The following is a 17843-nucleotide window of genomic DNA, read 5'->3' as shown; positions in this document are numbered from 1 at the left end:
AATTAAATAGTGACTTATTATGCCGGTGCCACTACTGCCCATAGCTATACTCCTCACTATGCCCCAATCTCGTCCTGTTTCGCTTTTGTTTTTTGCTGCCATTTTGTTGTTGTTGTGCCTCCTGGCCCGTATCTCCACCCCGCTCCCGCCTCCCAGCTGCTCCTCCCTCGCTCCGCCCCCTCCACTATCCACTTATGTCAGAGCAACATAAGCGCAGCGTCCACGCGCAGCAGACGCGCCCTTTGCGCGCCGAAGGCGTGCCAAAGGTAAGCCCGTCTACGCCCGTCCGCGCCTGGACCGCGCCCAGCGCCAGACCCCCTGGTCTCCGCAAAATCCACTCCACCCGCTTAACATACGACGCCGCAACCCTCTCTGCACTTAACCCCGGCCGACTCCCAAACTGCTACCAAGCCGCCCCAGGACACACCCATGGACCCTTCACCTGCCACTCCTGCAAGTTCGCCTGCATCAGGACCCATACCAAATCCACAAACTCCAAACAGCGCTCCGACACTAACCACCTGAAGTGCATCCTGCTCAACACCCGCTCGGTCCACAGACACGCCATTGAACTTTGGAACCTACTCGACACCACATCACCGGACGTCGCCTTTCTTACAGAAACCTGGAAGAACACCTCATCAGCACCCGACATCGCCATAGCCATCCCGGACGGCTACAAGATCATCCGAAAGGACCGCATCAACCAAACACGAGGTGGCATCGCCATCGTCCATAAGAACACCATCCGCATCACGACCAGTTCCGACGATAACCTCGCAGCCGCCGAACACCTTCACTTCCAGATCCACACCGACCCCAAGACCACACTCAGAGGCACCCTCACCTACAGGCCACCAGGACCCCGCACACAATTCAGCGAAGACATCACTGACTTCATCAGCCCACACGCCCTCCCCTCCGAGGACTACATTCTACTGGGAAACCTCAACTTCCACCTGGAAAAGAACAACGACAGCAACACCACCACCCTTCTGGACAACCTCGCCAATCTCGGACTCAAACAACTTGTTGACACCCCCACCCACTATGCCCGACACATGCTCGACCCAATCTTCACCTCCAGCAAGCACATCTCCTTCAATCACACCACAGCTCTCCATTGGACGGACCACAGCTGCGTTCACTTCAACTACAAAAAGACTACGACCCACAACCACCCACAACCAATTCCCCGCAGAAATTGGAACAAAATTACCACCGACCAGCTCTTCACAGCGCTCCACCAAAACCCTCCTGCCAAATCATCAGACCCAAACCAAGCAGCCACCAACCTCACTCAATGGATCACCCACAGCGCTGACGAATTAGCACCCCTGAAAAGCCATCAAATCAAGCAAGGTAACAAAAAAGCCTTGTTCAATGATGACCTTAAGAAATCCAAGAAGATCTGTCACACCCTGGAGAAAGCCTGGCGAAAAAACCCAACCACTGACAACCTGGCCACCTTCAAGAACGCCACCCGCAAACACCACCAGCTGATCCGATCCACCAAGATATCAGCATTCAAGGATCGACTCGACAACAACGCCCACAACAGCAAGGAACTATTCAACATCGTCAAAGAGTTTACCAACCCCACCGCCGGCACAAACACCATCACTCCCTCCCAAGACCTCTGCGACTCTCAAGCCTCGTTCTTCCACAACAAAATCGCTGACATACATAACAGCTTCGGAGACCACTCCACCCCACCCACCTCCGAACTTAAACCCCCCTCCAACAACCTTTGCGCCTGGAACCCAATCACCACTGAAGACACCATCCGCCTGATGAACTCCATCCACTCAGGATCGCTAACCGACCCATGTCCCCACCACATTTTCAACAAAGCAGACTCCATTATCGCACCCCATCTCAGAGACGTCATCAACTGCTCCCTCAGCTCCGCTACCTTCCCGGAAAGCTGGAAACATGCCGAACTCAGCGCCCTCCTGAAGAAACTCACAGCAGACCCCACTGAACTTAAGAACTACAGCCCCATTTCGCTCCTCCCATTCCCTGCCAAAGTCATTGAGAAAGCCGTCAACAGTCAGCTCACCGCCTTCCTCGAATCCAACAAATCCCTCGACCCTTCACAGTCCAGCTTCCGAGCCAAACACAGCACCGAGACCGCCCTCATCGCAGCAACAGACGACATTCGAACTCTACTGGACAACGGAGAAACAGCTGCCCTCATCCTACTTGACCTCTCCGCAGCTTTCGACACAGTCTGTCATAGCACCCTTATACAACGCCTCAGCAACGTCGGAATACAAGGAATAGCACTAGACTGGATCATCTCGTTCCTCGCCGGAAGAACCCAGAGAGTCCGCCTCCCCCCTTTCAGATCAGAGGCCACCGAAGTCATCTGCGGCGTACCGCAAGGATCATCACTCAGTCCCATCCTCTTCAACGTATACATGAGTTCCCTCGCATCCATTGCGCGCCAACACAACCTCAACATCATCTCCTACGCAGACGACACCCAGCTGATCCTCTCCCTCACCAAAGACCCAAACACCGCCAAAACCAACCTACACGAAGGGATGAAAGAAGTAGCCGAGTGGATGAAGAACAGCCGTTTAAAACTGAACTCAGATAAAACGGAAGTCCTCATCTTAGGATCATCCCCCTCCGCCTGGGACGACTCATGGTGGCCACCGGCCCAGGAGCCTGGGCTTCATCCTGGACTCCTCCCTCTCGATGACCAGGCAAGTCAACGCCGTCTCATCATCATGCTTCAACATCTTACGTATGCTCAAAAAAATCTTCCGCTGGATCCCCACCGAAACAAGAAAGACGGTCACCCATGCACTGGTCACAAGCCGACTAGACTACGGAAACACCCTTTACGCCGGAACCACAGCCAAACTACAGAAAAAACTCCAACGCATCCAAAACGCCTCAGCCAGACTCATCCTAGACATCCCCCGCCATGCTCACATTTCCGGTCACCTGAAAGACCTCCACTGGCTCCCCGCCAACAAGAGAATAACGTTCCGTCTCCTCACCCACGCACACAAAGCCCTCTACGACCTAGGACCCGAATGCCTCAACACGTGCCTGTCCTTTTACACCCCCACCCGCCAACTACGGTCGTCCAATCAAGCCCTCGCCGCAATTCCACGCATCCAACGATCCACCATGGGGTGAAGATCCTTCTCCTACTTAGCGGCCAAGACCTGGAATTCTCTTCCCACCCACCTCCGCCTTACACAGAACCACCTCTCCTTCAGAAAACAACTAAAAACTTGGATATTCGATAAGTAATGTACCCCCCCTCCCTCAAGCGCCTTGAGACCCTCTGGGTGAGTAGTGCGCTATACAAATTTTAAACTTGAACTTGAACCTTAAACTGAGTTACCTTGGCTTTATAATACGGGTTGTTTTTCAGACGAACTGAAACCATAGTAACTCAGGGGGGTCACAAACACCGTTCTAAGATGGGCATCAGCTTTATATCCACTACACTCCTCTGTGGCTCAGAGTACAAACTGTCATGAGAGGTTAGAAGCAGCATGGTCATACTGAGCAGTTTGAAATACTATATGCTATAAATGTATATTTGAGATGGATGTCACTGCGGTGCATTCATAGACCGACCGGCAAGTTAGATTGACGCTGCAGGTTCGCGCCGTGCCGGCAAAAGCATTATGCCAAGGGCGTATGTATTTTGAGCCACCTTAATCTTTTGAATACATACAGACTCATGGGGCGCGTTTAGCCATAAAAACCCTCAAAACACTCTGGGAATCAGTACCACATTGAGACTTCCACCCCATTCCAAGATGGCCCCCAAACTGGCGTCTGTCACGCCCACTTTACGATGTAGTGTCAGGAAGTGGGCGGGACGTGAAACGCCGTGTTGATTGGACCTCCACGGTGTTTCTAGCGCCAGCACGGGCGCGAGCGGAGGCCACACACCTGGACCAAGCCGGTAAGGAGAATCCTATTAGTAGAGAGTGGGAGGCAAGGGAGGTACTGACTGTAACGGCTTCACCAGACCCGCGCTCGCAATTACGGGACATAACCAATTGGCAGTCAGCAGTCCGCTGATATTTAATCTTTGTTTTTAAAGATGCTTCTCACGAGTGAGGCTGTGGGTGTGGGGTCTATCCCAAACTCGCAGAGCTCAATAGACATTTTAAAACGACTAGAAACTAACAAAAGTACCATGTGTCGTTTTTTTTCGCAGACTGCCTAAAAGCAGCATACGGGACCGGTAACAGTTTAATGGGCACCGGCGATAGTTTCTTCTAGGGGGCGCCGGTAGACAAACGAGTGGCAGCCACCACAGCTGGTAAATATTAAATGAATGGATGTATAGCAGGAATCAACCATTCACCAAGACACTGTTGATGTGTCTGTGTTGTTGGTGGAAGCAGTTCCAAAACAAGCATTTTTTAACCATGGGGCATTTATGTGTAACTACAGGTACAATAAACGGAGAACCAAGGTGCAGAATACTCGCTGACCCTTACCCTGATGAAGTTGCCGTTAAAGTAAATATGTCAATGAAACATGTTGGTTTTAATAGGTTTTAATAGAGCAGGAATAAAATTGATTTAGCCAGTGTAGCCAAGCTCCTTTCTAATTAGCAGGTTTACCAAATCCCGAGGTCAGGTTTTGGTAACTTTAGTGGGTCACTAACATATAGCACCTGTATGGGTTATTATTTTTCTTTCTGCACTCATCTTTTCTTCACTCCAAGTTGGTAGTAGCTGATGATGAGAACGTGAGGACACAGGCGAGTACCAGTCTGTGATTCCCTCCCTTGGTGTCACTCCCGTGAGGCACTGCCAACTCTCACATTTTTATGTCTATTTTCTTTAAGTGTTCCTTCTTTACCTGTACCCCTACTAATGTGTAAACTGTCGCATTTTGACACCAGGGTGTTTCAGTTACCTAAATGCTGCAGCTTTTAGATTAAAAGATTGTGACCTGTAGCGGACATTTTAATTATGTCACCGCTTGCGATGTCCTAAAGAAGATATCAGCCTGAAAAAGATATTGGTGGACTTGAGTCCTCACATCAGAGATAGGCAGGTCTGTTGCAGTTATAAATATTTTGAGTGGGGGGCGACCTGCCTGTGTTTCCTTTCCCCTGGGGCTCCAATTTGTTTTGAATGCTTGAGGGGGTCCAGGGTGTCGGTGCAGGGGGTGATCCATTCATTGAAGTTCTTGATATCTTTCGTAAGGTTGCTGGTGTACGTGAGGGGGCCAGGGTGTTGCTGCAGGTGGTGATCCATTTATTGAAGTTCTTGATGTCTTCCGTTAGGTTGCTGGTATGCTTGAGGGGGCCAGGGTGTTGCTGCAGGTGGTGATCCATTCATTGAAGTTCTTGATGACTTCCGTTAGGTTGCTGCTGTGCTTGAGGTGGTCCAGGGGGTTGGTGCTGCTCATGATCCATTCATTGAAGTTCTTGATGTCTTCTGTTAGGTTGCTTCTGTGCTTGAGGGGTCCAGGGTGTCGGTGCAGGTGGTGATTTATTCATTGAAGTTCTTGATGTCTTCCGTTAGGCTGCTGGTATGCTTGGGTCCGTGTGTGTAGGGGGCAGAAGCCCAGTCCTTCTCTGAGATGTTCTTCCAGAAGCGGCATGACTTCCTGAGGTGGTGGGTCTCCTGTGGACCAGGATGGTGATCTTGAAGCTCACGAGGGCGTGGTAAGTTCATGTGATAGGCGTTGGTTTGTAGACCGTGATGTTGCTACTGTAAAGGTGATAGGGTCCAGGAAGTGTCCGCGGTGTGGGTGGGTCTGGTGATGTACTGAGTAAGGTTGATGTTCCCAGGGCTTTTGAGGAGGGCATTTGAGTTGGAGTCATTACGGTCCTCGAGGTGAAAGTCCATGTCTCCACAGAGGATGAAAGTGCTTGAGTCGATGATAATCCCAGATCTAGATTCATTTCGATTTCCAGTCTTTGTGTTAAACAGACCTATATCTCTATGGTGCCAAAGTCAAGAGAAGCTTTTTCTCATCTTTCTTCTGCATTTTACTTTGGGACTGCTGGTTTTTGGTAATTCACCTGACTTTAACGTACAAAGACATAATAAAAACCTTAATCCTTTCAGCTACAACCGTTGTGAACCAATGCTCCAACTTCCCAGCTAATACCATTCCACCAACGACGATAAATTGTGTTTTATCTCTGTTCATTCTGAATATATTTAGTAGTCAACAACAAAAATTCTCCAGGCACACGGAGATAGAATTGAGGTCTTGGTTTCAATATATCTTTTATTTTTCTTCAAGTTATATGCACCCTTTTGTCAACACGTGTTACGTCTTAGGCTGTTCTTGTTACAGCAACCTTCATCAGGACTTAAAATCTACAATAAAGTCATAGTCCAATTAAGGAGGAGTATTTGTGTTCAAAAGAATATCCAAAAACCTGGGTCAGGTGAGCCTAGACATGCCACGTGAATTTTAGGCAATGAATGGCGTGCTTACGCTGGTTAGTATGTGGCGAGATGTAGGTTGGGTCACCACGTTTCATAGTTGAGAAATTCGACAAACAGTGTCTTTTGTATTATGATAGGTCCCTTAATATAAAGTGTCCTAATTATCGAAGTGCTGTTATATTTGTTTATTTAATTATTTGTGCAATTTGTTAAGCGCGCAAATACCCGAAGGTGTCTTGGCGCTACGAACGGTTGATGAAGAGGCAGAGTAGGCGCTGGCGTGTTATTGGTTAAACAACCATGTTTTGAGTTGTTTGAGAAATGCAAGGAGAGAAGGGGCTGTCTTAATGTGATGGGGGAGTGTGTTCCAGAGTCGAGCTGTGGCGGCTGTGAATATTCTGGTGCCCCAAGATGATTTTTATTTTGTTCTGGGGACGTTTATCAGGTTAGCTGCTGAAGAGCGTAGGGGTCTGGTTGGCTTGTAAAGACGTAGTGTTTTTTTTGGAAATTCGGGTCCTGTGTATTTTACTGCTTTATAGGCGATACACAGGGCCTTGAACTTAGTACGGCTTCTGATTGGCAGCCAGTGGAGTTTACGTATTAGATTAGATGTGGGTGAAATCTAGATATGGATGCGTTAACTCTTTCGGTGCTCATGACTAGCTCAGCTCGTCATGAGGTACAGTGGCGCTGGGCTTATGACAAGCTGAGCTCGTCATAACCGCTGGGGAATGCCCACGCGGGGATAATTCCCTTGCTGTGCTGGGCGTTCCATTAAACGGGTGTGGTTATGACGAGCTCAGCTCGTCATGAGCGCAGCGCGACGAGCCGAGCTCGCCACAAGCACCGCGGCGCACGGCCCCCCTCCCCCCACACCGCGGGGGAATTAGCCCTGCGGCGAAGGTGTTAAGAACTCAGACTCTGTTCCTGAGTGATACAGGTGAAACATAGCAAATAGATTCTGGATAGGCACACATGCTACAATATATTCATATTTAATACCTAACCACCCGATGAACAATTGCTGTGACTTATAACTAGAAGAAAAATATAAGAACTATTAAAACCACAACCTCAATTCTATCTCTGTGTCCCTGGAGAATTGTTGTTGTTGATTACTAGACCTCTCCAGCCGAGGAAGATGGTTCTTCCTTCTCCTGAGCACCAGAAAATACTTGGACACTGAATGAATAGGACTTTTTCCCAATGTGTATTGTCATTTCCCCAGTTTCCCTTAGAGAAACCCTTGTACACACCACCATGTTTGGTGGGTGATCCATTTCCTTTCCCGCCTTAGTAGGAGAGCTACCCCGGCATTCTGCTGAAGAGAAATCTAACCTTCTCCTTGTGGTGAAAGCTTCAAATTGGAGTTTGTAAACTTACAAACTGACAAAGCAAACCGTGCCTGTGTATTCTACGTGGATGTGACCGAAAATTGTACAGAGTCAAAACATTCACACCTGGCAGGTGTTCTTTTGTGGGTCGCTGTCAGGCATCAAAGGAGCCATCAACGACTTTCTGACTGGACACAGACGCTTTGTGCCATAAAACCCACTCGGATCACTTGAATGTTTATAACTTGAAACGCAGTAGCTGGGACTCCGACTCCATGAGTCGTCCAGCTTATATTTGGATCCCCTTTCCAATTGACTAGTTTTGTTTGCAAACGTCGGATGAGCTGCTGAGTCCTAAAGACTTCTGCGAACACCCAAGCCCTGTTCCCGAGCTTAACATTGGACATGGGACTCTTTTAGACATAAAATATTTTCATTGTTAGGTTACCACCTCCATCTGATACAGGAACTCTAAAACAGATAAGACTCTACCATAGAGCGAGGAATTACAACAGCATTTATTGTAAACACACGAGTGGAAACACACTCGAGTGGAGAGAGCGCGACAGCATGGCTTCATTCCGTGTTCTCTGCCTGACACAGGTCACACAAATATTTATACATCTATCTACAGGTACAAAGGGCAAGAGACCTTTGCAAAGTTACATGTAAGCATGGAACATTTGTAAGAGCATACCGTTAGTCACATTCATCTGTTATCAGATGGCACGTGTTGGATACTGCAGGAGGAGAGCTGAGTACATAATCATAAGCAATTTACTAATTGTCTGGTTTACTTATAGACGCGCACAAGGCTATTTGTAGCTGGAAAAACAGCATGTGTGATTGAAGACCTTGAGCACAGACTCGTGTTTCTTGTTATGAGCAAAGGAAAGGGGATGTGAGCAAACAGCTCGTAGGAGCAAGAAATTACAGAATGGCTATACATGTTTAGCTGATGTTCACAGTGTAGGTTACAGGTTAATAACAAAATGTTATTTGAGATCTCAACTCGTGCAGCTAAACATAATAAATGTTTTTGGCTTTGTATCTCTCCCTAACAGGGTATCAGCATCTTCTGTATATTTTAGCTGCTCCTTTTGTATCTCTAGGTGAAAGTCCAATTCCTATTTAACATTGTAGCTCTGGTTGGACATGTTAAACTATGTTGTGCTGTGTCTGATTTCTAACCTGTTCCAGCTCATGCCTTGACAGCTTGGCCTTACTACTTCAAACGTCATTTACTCAAAGGAAGCAACTTGGTTATTCAGTTGAAGTGATGTAGCATTGGTGTCCCTGGTGTACACTGTGCCTGCCAGTAATACTTCCACATCACCACTGACTGATCACAGGACCCCAAGAAAGGCCTCTCAGACCCATGTACCTGACCTCCCCTGTCTGAGAGTACCTAGAGGGAGCGTCTTCAGCTGTTCTGGTCAGCTCTTCCTCTAGCTCCTGCACCTGACAGCCCTCCCTGAGAGTATCCAGATTATTTAAGTGCGGTGCCGCTCCTTCCCTCCAATGGAGGAGCCGCCCGCTGAGACAGAGGTAAGGCAGGCAATAATAAACAATAATAACCATCGCAATTACAATATCAAGGGAGCTAGAGCAAGAATGTGTTCATCTGTAGCACTTTCACATATCTTTTGAAAGATGCAGGTGAAGAGTTAACTCTGATTTCAGATGGTAGGGAATTCCAGATTCTTGGGGCAATGCCTGAGAAGGCCCGATTGGTGTTGCTAGGGAGTCATTTGAAGATTTTCTTCAGCATTTTCAGGGTGTGAAAGCAGTGACTGCATTGACCTGGGCGGACATGTCCAGGCTTTTGTCGATGATGATCCCTAGGTTACTGGTGTGCAAGCTGGGGGTGGGAGTAGGTCCTAGGGTGGCTGGCCATCAGGTGGAGTCTCGGGTGTTGTTTCCAAAGATCAACACACCTGTCTTGTCAGTGTTGAGTTTGAGACAGTTGGATTTCATCCAGGTCATTCTGGCGATAAACGTGTTCCTTGTGTTGTGGGTTTTATTCAGAGAGGGCAGTATTAGTTGCATGTCGTCGGTGTAGAAGAGGATGGTGATGTATTGGGTATGGATGACGTTGGCCAGTTGGGTTATGTACGTTTTGATGAGGGTCCGACTGAGAAATGAACCTTGAGGTGCTCCGTAGATGAAATTTCTACGGCCTATGATGTCAGGTTGACTGTCTGAGTTCTTTTTGTCAGGAAGGAGCAGATCTATCATAGGCTGGCCCTTGAATGCCGATCTTATGAAGGTATCCAATGGGGATGAGGTGTAATACCATGTGAAATGCCGCCAAGAGGTCCAATAGGATTTGTGGAAACTGAAAAGATCTGTAGAACTCAAAATCATAACTCCGTCACAACCACCTGAGTAAAATAAACAGAATTTATTTAACGTGCACAGTAGCCTCAGATGGGTGCTAAGTGCTCGAATAGCAGAAGTAAAACACCAGCCTTCATAGACACAGCCCACAACATTTCATTATAATTTGTCTGCGTAACAGGGCATGTCTAGGCCCTCATGTCCCGGCATGAGGCGAAGAAACATTTTATGCTCGAAAACTTACAGTATATTGTTATACAAGAATACGTCGGAAATCATCCTATATGCACATGACAAGTCCCCTGTATCTAAAGCCAGACAGTTAACTATTACATTTACGCCCAAATGCAGTCACAATGGTCTCCATTAGCTGATGTGGCTGAATACACTTTTGAGGCCTACAGGGCCTGTTGCTAATACAAGCAGGCAGAAATGTAATAACATGGAAATGTACTCTTTGTGCAAGCCTTGCAATGTGTTGCATTACAGGCAGCTTACTAAAAGCAAAGTTCTAACTCTTATTTAAGGCTGCCACATGATATCAAGCAATTATTATATATGTATATAATTCCCATCATTGAATTATCAGAATGTCAAAAAATACAAAATGGATGCCACCATTGCTATCTAGAGTTAGCTTCCACATTCCTGCCCTTTTGATAAACCATGATGATGGCATATTCAGGCATATTCATACTCTTTAAAATTTCAATTTTTCTCCGTCTTGCTCACCAATAGATGTTGGGGGATATGTGCAGACCTAACAATGCATCACATTAAATTCATATATCAGAAATTTACCTTTTGGACATATTTGTTCTCTGCGTAATTTTCCGAACTTGCTTTCTTATTTCTTTCTTGCGCTGCCAACTGTCACCCTGCCCCATCTTTATCAATGGCTATTTATTCATTTTGGTACAATATCTCTGTGTCAGACTGGTCCTCAACCTGCCAAGACACCACCACATCTCCCAGCACCTGCGCACACTCCACTGGCTCCCCATCGAGGCTAGAATCACCTTCAAGATTCTCACCCACGCACACAAGGCCCGCCACAAAACCAGACCAGCATACCTGAACAGCAGACTCAAATTCCACGCACCCCAAAGGACCCTACGATCAGCCCAGCTCTCCAACGCCGTCGTCCCCCGCACCAGAAAGACCAGATCGGGAGGCCGATTCTTCTCCTTCCTCGCGGACAGAGCCTGGAGCGCCCTTCCGCTCCACCCCAGGCAGACATTATCGCTCCCTATCTTCGCGAGAAACCTCAAAACCTGCCTCTTCGACAGACCCCCTCCTTGATGGGCTTGAACCTGAACCCCCCTCCCCCCAGCACCTTGAGACCCTCACGGGTGAATCGTCACCCTCAACAAACACCTGATTGATTGATTTAAGCAGTATCTCAGGGCCAGTGCCTGGAATAGCAATGTGAGCACAATACACTCTAAAGAGCGTAGTCATTATAACGGCAGCAATGGGGCATAATATTGCTAGTAGCACTCATGGCCATATTCTCTTATTGTTCTGAAAGTTGTGAGGCATTGTTCCAGCCGTTGGTACTTGTGGCTAGTGTGACTAGTTGGAAGAATGTCTTATCTTCTGTTGCACTTTCACTCTTTTCAAAAGTCTGCTGAGGAATAATGCAGAGCCTCAGTGATGATACCTGTAAACAGAAAAGTAACCGTTGGTGTCTGTCTTCGAGTAATTCGAGAGGTTACTAGCACTTCTATTACTTAGCAATTAGCAATAGGAAGAAAACAAAGTCATGAGGAAGGTAAAGATGTCTCGTTGTCACAGCTTGTAGACTGAGGGGTTGGGGCGTTGATGTTCCAGATGTCTTTTGTTGATGTATCGTTGGGGCCCGCTTGCACTCTTCCTTTCTCTGGTGTGTGCAGCACGCGCAACCCTTCAGGATGAGCTAGGATACCTTTCTCACTTGGTGCCTTTCATGGGACACGTGTTGTAATGATGTTGTACTTGATGTGATGTAGGGGAAGGCACTGGAGGCTCCTGTGATGGCAGTGGAGTCACTGCTTTATTGGTATGAGAGCCATTGATCCAGGAAGCCAGGCCCTCACACTTGACTGCTGTTGCTGTTGTCAAAGGACCGGATATGGCCCCTTCACCCGATGTTGGAGACAGTGCCGTCTGGTGTGGGCTTTTATCCAAACCCAATGCCCCGGCTGGAGGCCATGGGCTGCTGGTGTCTCTGCTTCAGGAAGGGCGGCCCACAGCACCTGACGAACTTAGTCTTTTGCAGTATTGAAGAAGCAGATCATTAGGTATAGACAGAGGGGCAATAGACTGTTCCAAGGCACCCACCTGCGCTCCAGATTGTTTCACCTTGATGACGACAAGTGCCCAGTCCCTCTAAAAACTGGCAGCGTGACAACCAAGATATATAACTTGTCATCACTCTGAAAGTCTCCGGGGGGGAAAGGGGTTGGGATGACAAGAGAGACAAGAAAAGACGAAGAATCCAGAGGTCTTCGTTATGGGCAGGGGTTCAACAGGTTTACCGAATACTGGATATCGGATTCTGGTATATCTCAGGACTTTCAAGGACTTTTGAACCTTCCACTAGATTCCTAATATCAGAATATATAAAAACAACAGAATATGTATAAACCTCTTATCTCTTGTCACTAGTATTTGTCCTGACAATAACTAACATTCAAATCTTACCTAATTACTTCTTAGGCTGTGCACGCGACTACTGAATGCTTTAGACCCTAGATACCAGATCAGCAATTTGCAAATAACAATACATTCATTACCACTCAATTACTGGTTCATTCATTATTATACACAATACTTTACTAGTAGTAATACCTGGGTTCCTCTGTTGAAGTGCCTAGGTTCAAGATAGCGAGTCTTCTTGCTTTAAGTAAACAGCATTAATTGTCACCAAATAACAAGACAAAATATTACTTTGACAGTAATGCGCCAGTTACATTATTTTGTTAAAGATTTATAATCTTAGCTTACTCCTTAAAATAAAACATTGAATTCTTAATTCTCATAAGCTTCGACAAAATCTGCTGCCTAGTTGTAAAAAATAAAGTTTTCTGTCTTTGAGTTCAAATGTCCATCAACACCAAGAAATACTGTAATTCTATCCGTAATGCAAATGAACTTGATCCGTCGCAAATTCTAATAAGTCACTGGTTAAGAGTTCTTTACTCCTTATGATGGTGAAGGAATGCTTACTTTTCATTAAAAGATTATTTAGACTCACGTGTGACTTTCTTGTCTTTTGAATACCTAGTTTAATTTTGCACTGCCCGTCTTTTTCAGGATTTGCCGTAGCTGCAGAGGAACTGGAGGAAGAGGAAACCCAACCGGAGACGCCCGACGAGTCCCAGGAGCCAGGGAATCCAGAGGAGGAACTCAGCGGGGAAGGAGGCTGGTCCGGAGAGAGGACCTGGAGCCAGGAAGTCCAGAGGAGGAACTCAGTGGAGAAGGAGGCCGGTCCGGAGAGAGGAGCTGGAGCCAGGGAGTCCAGAGGAGGAACTCAGCGGAGAAGCAGGCCGGTCCGGAGAGAGGAGCTGGAGCCAGGTAAGTGTCAGAGCAGCGAGGCCAAGCACTCGAGTGTGAATGGGAGCAGTTTAAATACCCTCTCATTCACGGTTCCAGGTTGTTTGCATACACGCGTCTGCTGATTGACGGGTGACGCGTGTAGGCAGCTCATGTATGTATGTATTTATTGCTTATTAAGCGCAGCTGTCACCCAAAGGGTATCCTGGCGCTGAGACCTGACCATGCATCTATCAAAAAGCTACATTACTCTGGGGAACAAGTGAGTTTTAAGGTCCTTTTTAAAAGTAAGCAAATCAGGGCAACTCCTCAAAGCCAGGGGAAGAGTATTCCACAGCGTGGCAGCCGTAAAACTGAAGGCGCGACCTCCCATTCTCATTCTATTGATTTTAGGGACTTTTACCAGGAACGCCGAAGATGATCTTAGAGGTCTGGCTGCCTGATACCAGGAGAAAAGAGTCTGAAGAGGTGTTGGTCCCAGTCCATGCAGGGCCCTAAAAACAAGGCAGAGAGCTTTAAACGCAATTCTCTGCTGGACTGGGAGCCAATGCAAATCGGCCAAAGCTGCCGATGACGAGGCGGACCGCGGTCGAGACAAGGCCAGTTTAGCGGCCATATTCTGTATCCTTTGGAGCTTTAGAACCAGAATCTTCGGGGCACCCAGAAGTAGTGCGTTGCAGTAGTCGATCCTACTGAGAATGGAACTACGCACTACCTCAGCTCTGGAGCCCTGTGGGAGAAGTGGCAAGATTTTCCGTAGAGCACGGAGCAACCCCATACACGTTGCTGCCGTTTTATTTACGGAGGCATCAAGCTGCAAATTGGGTTCGAATAGAACTCCCAGGTTGCGAGCTGACTCTGCCGCCTCCACCAAGCCCGGGATGGACACTGGCCAAAAATCGGCCGGTAGTGTACGGGGAGTTCGGTCCAAGGAGCAGTGGAGTACCTCTGTTTTTGACCCATTGAATTGCAGCGCATTGGCTCGCAACCATGCTGCTGTGGCTGCCATACAACGGTGAAAGGCATCCCTTGAAATGGACTCTGAACCCTCAAATGAAAAAATCAACTGAGTGTCATCGGCATAGTTGACAACAGATATGCCGAATGACTTTATCAGTGCTATCAAGGGACGGAGATGTATATTAAATAGGATCGGACTAATTGCCGATCCTTGAGGGACTCCCTGTTTCACATGCCTCGTGGCTGATCGAAAAGGTGGTAATGCCACGGCTTGTTGTCGGTTATCCAAATAGGAAGTGAGCCAGTCTAGGGCCAGACCGCTCACTCCCGCACTCCGAAGACGGTCAAGTAGTACTTCATGGTCCACCGTGTCAAACGCGGCCGACATGTCAAGTAGCACCAAGAATGCAGACTTGCCCTTGTCGACTCGCGTTCGCAGATCATCCAACACGGTGACCAAGGCCGTCTCGGTGCCGTGCGCTGGCCTGAAGCCAAATTGTGCAGCATCCAGACATAGATTTGTTTCCAGGAAGTTGGATAAGGCTCTTGTGACCCATCTCTAGAGAATTTTTATCGCAAATGGTAGTAGCGAAATTGGCCTATAATTAGCCAAACAGAGAGGGTCCAAAGCAGCCTTTTTCAGCAAAGGTGTTACAATAGTCAACTTCCAGCTGTCTGCATTTTCTACCGAGTGTTCAGAAGTCCAATGCTACACGTGTATCCTGCTATTGCATATTCATGAGGCACATGTCTATTCAGCATTTGAATACACGTTATTTGCACAGTTGATGCTTTGTACCATGTCCTGGATACTTTTGTCAAGCACCTTTTTTAAAACATGATGAATTTACAGTTTTTATGTATGCACATCGATATCTGGGCACATTGTACTGAAGAAATGCTATAAAACAATACCCGGGCACATTAAAAATGATTGGTGAAACATACTCTGTGCCATATTAGCATGGGAGATGCGGCGCAAGGCGGGCATGAGAAAGCATACTCACAACATAGGCATGTGGCCTTAAATGTTCTTTGGCCATCCAAACACTATTTCATGTGGGCTGAGCTTTGTCACTCTGTCTGAGGTGCTTCACATGGACAACCGAGCAAGTGGTAGTGCATCAATCCAAGTCAGTTCAGTGGATGCACAAATCTTCCCTATCTTATTTTACCAACACTCCGTTCTTTCTCTTAACAGCGCATGCTGCTGGTTGCACAACCCCTCAATCACATGAGATGAACGCCGGCCCTTTGTCAGAACCCAAAAAGCATATGTACTTTAAATCGCAGAATGAACTCTTTCAGGAGGCCTTTAGCAACAGCTTGTACGTCACAGTTCTTGGATGGGTATTAAGGGTGGGCGTAAAATCCGTTTCGCGGGCAAATTTGCGGATTTTCCGCGATTTCGCGATCCGCGAATCTCGCGAAATTGCGGTAACATCCGCGAATCAGCGGGGACGAATTTTCAGCCAAGCAAGGGTTACAGCAGCAGGTGCAAAAGTTGAACCTAATTTCTTTGTAACCTTTTACAAAAGGGTTACAAACAAATTAACTTCAACTTGGACACCTGCTGCTAATTGCTTCCTGGCGCCTCGTTGCCTACTTGCAACTATTCTCTGACCCTACTCTCACCCTTGAAGCAGGGTCAGAGAATAGTTACAAGTAGGCAACGAGGCACCTGTCCAAGGAATTAAACCTCATCAGGAAGCACTTACAGATATAAAAAACACGAAGAAGGGAGAGGATGGCAAATACACCCATTTTGAGTTGTCAGGAGCGGTTAAACTAAAAGAGACCTTTACAGTACCTGAGGGGCAGCTCAGGAATCTGGCCCTTCAGAGATCCGGCCTCTCTTTCTTTCTCTCGTTCTCTCTCTCCCTCTCTCTTTCCCTCTCTTTCTCTCTCTATCTATCTATCTATCTATCTACCTTTCTCTCCCTCTCCCATAAACGACTGCATGGGTAACTTCGCTATGCAAGCGGCTCGCGAAGACGCAAAAATCCCCGCGAACACGCAAAAACCCCACGAACACGCAAAAAAACAAAAATTCGCACAAATTCGCGAATTTTGCGGATCGCGAATTCGCAAAATTCGCCCATGCTTAATGGGTATGCCTCAGTCCATTTGCTGAACATACACACAATAACCAACATGTACTTGTACTTTTGAGTAGGTGGCCTGTTTATGAAGTCCATTTCATGTGGGGAAGGGAAGTGGCCTGGGGCAGTGGAAATACCCTTTCCACTGTAACCACTGTACCAGCATTGGGAAAGCAGTCTGATCATTCCATCACGTCCTAAATGTGATGGACCTTGAAAAAGACGGGCCATGGGAGCAAGCATTACCGTTGGTAAGCATATTTTTCCCTTTTGGGCCTATCCATATTCCCTCGTCTCAAACAACGGGCAACAGACTCTTGCTAAAGCACCTCACACTCCAATTCCGATCATATATGAATTATGGTCCATGAACACTTCTCAGCACCGGTCACCCTTAGGTGCCACTGTTTCCAGATTCCTGTAACATACTCCACCAAGAGCACTGCACCGAACAAAGTATTCTCAAGTCTTTTGGTATTTTTCATAGTTTCAATCCTTTATTACAGTGGGCTGCCTTTTGAAACAATCTTACTTGTAATTTTATAATTGAAACTAAGAAAAATACCAAAAGACTTCAGTACTTTGTTCGGTGCACTGCTCTTAGTGGAGCATATTCCCTCTTCTGTTTGCCTACATCCTCCCCTTTTCCATTCGTCCTTCTCTTCCACACCCGCCCTTTGTGTAATATACTTTGTGTTATAATACAAATCATCATCCTTTATCTTGAGCTCATGACCCGCCCTTTGTGTTATATACTTTGGGTCATAGTACATATCATCATCCTTTATCTTGAGCTCATGACCCGCCCTTTGTGTAATATGCTTTGGGTCATAGTACATATCATCATCCTTTATCTTGAGCTCATGACCCACCCTTTGTGTAATATACTCTGGCTCATAGTACATATCGTCATCCTTTATCTTGATCTCATGACCCGCCCTTTGTGTAATATACTTTGGGTCATAGTACATATCATCATCCTTTATCTTGATCTCATGACCCGCCCTTTGTGTAATATACTCTGGCTCATAGTACATATCATCATCCTTTATCTTGAGCTCATGACCCGCCCTTAATGTAAAATACTTTGGGTCATAGTACATATCATCATCCTTTATCTTGAGCTCATGACCCGGCCTCTGTGTAATATACTTTGGGTCATAGTACAT

General features: G+C 46.9%; 1 protein-coding gene across 1 annotated transcript in view; it reads left to right on the top strand.

Annotated features, from left to right (window-relative positions):
- LOC147737050 (uncharacterized) overlaps positions 1 to 16875 on the top strand; it is a 274478-nt gene extending 257603 nt beyond the window's left edge. Inside the window, exons 7-10 of the mRNA XM_086922674.1 lie at positions 6307 to 6400; positions 13373 to 13633; positions 15774 to 15900; positions 16749 to 16875. Coding sequence (XP_086778800.1) covers positions 6307 to 6400; positions 13373 to 13633; positions 15774 to 15900; positions 16749 to 16875 — 609 coding nt within the window. The remainder of the gene's footprint in view (positions 1 to 6306; positions 6401 to 13372; positions 13634 to 15773; positions 15901 to 16748) is intronic.
- The last annotated feature ends 968 nt before the right edge of the window (positions 16876 to 17843 follow it).

The sequence above is a fragment of the Lissotriton vulgaris genome, chromosome 1_1, assembly GCF_964263255.1.
Source record: "Lissotriton vulgaris chromosome 1_1, aLisVul1.2, whole genome shotgun sequence".
NCBI classification, from domain to species: domain Eukaryota; kingdom Metazoa; phylum Chordata; class Amphibia; order Caudata; family Salamandridae; genus Lissotriton; species Lissotriton vulgaris.
This window is presented reverse-complemented; position numbering and strand designations above follow the sequence as displayed.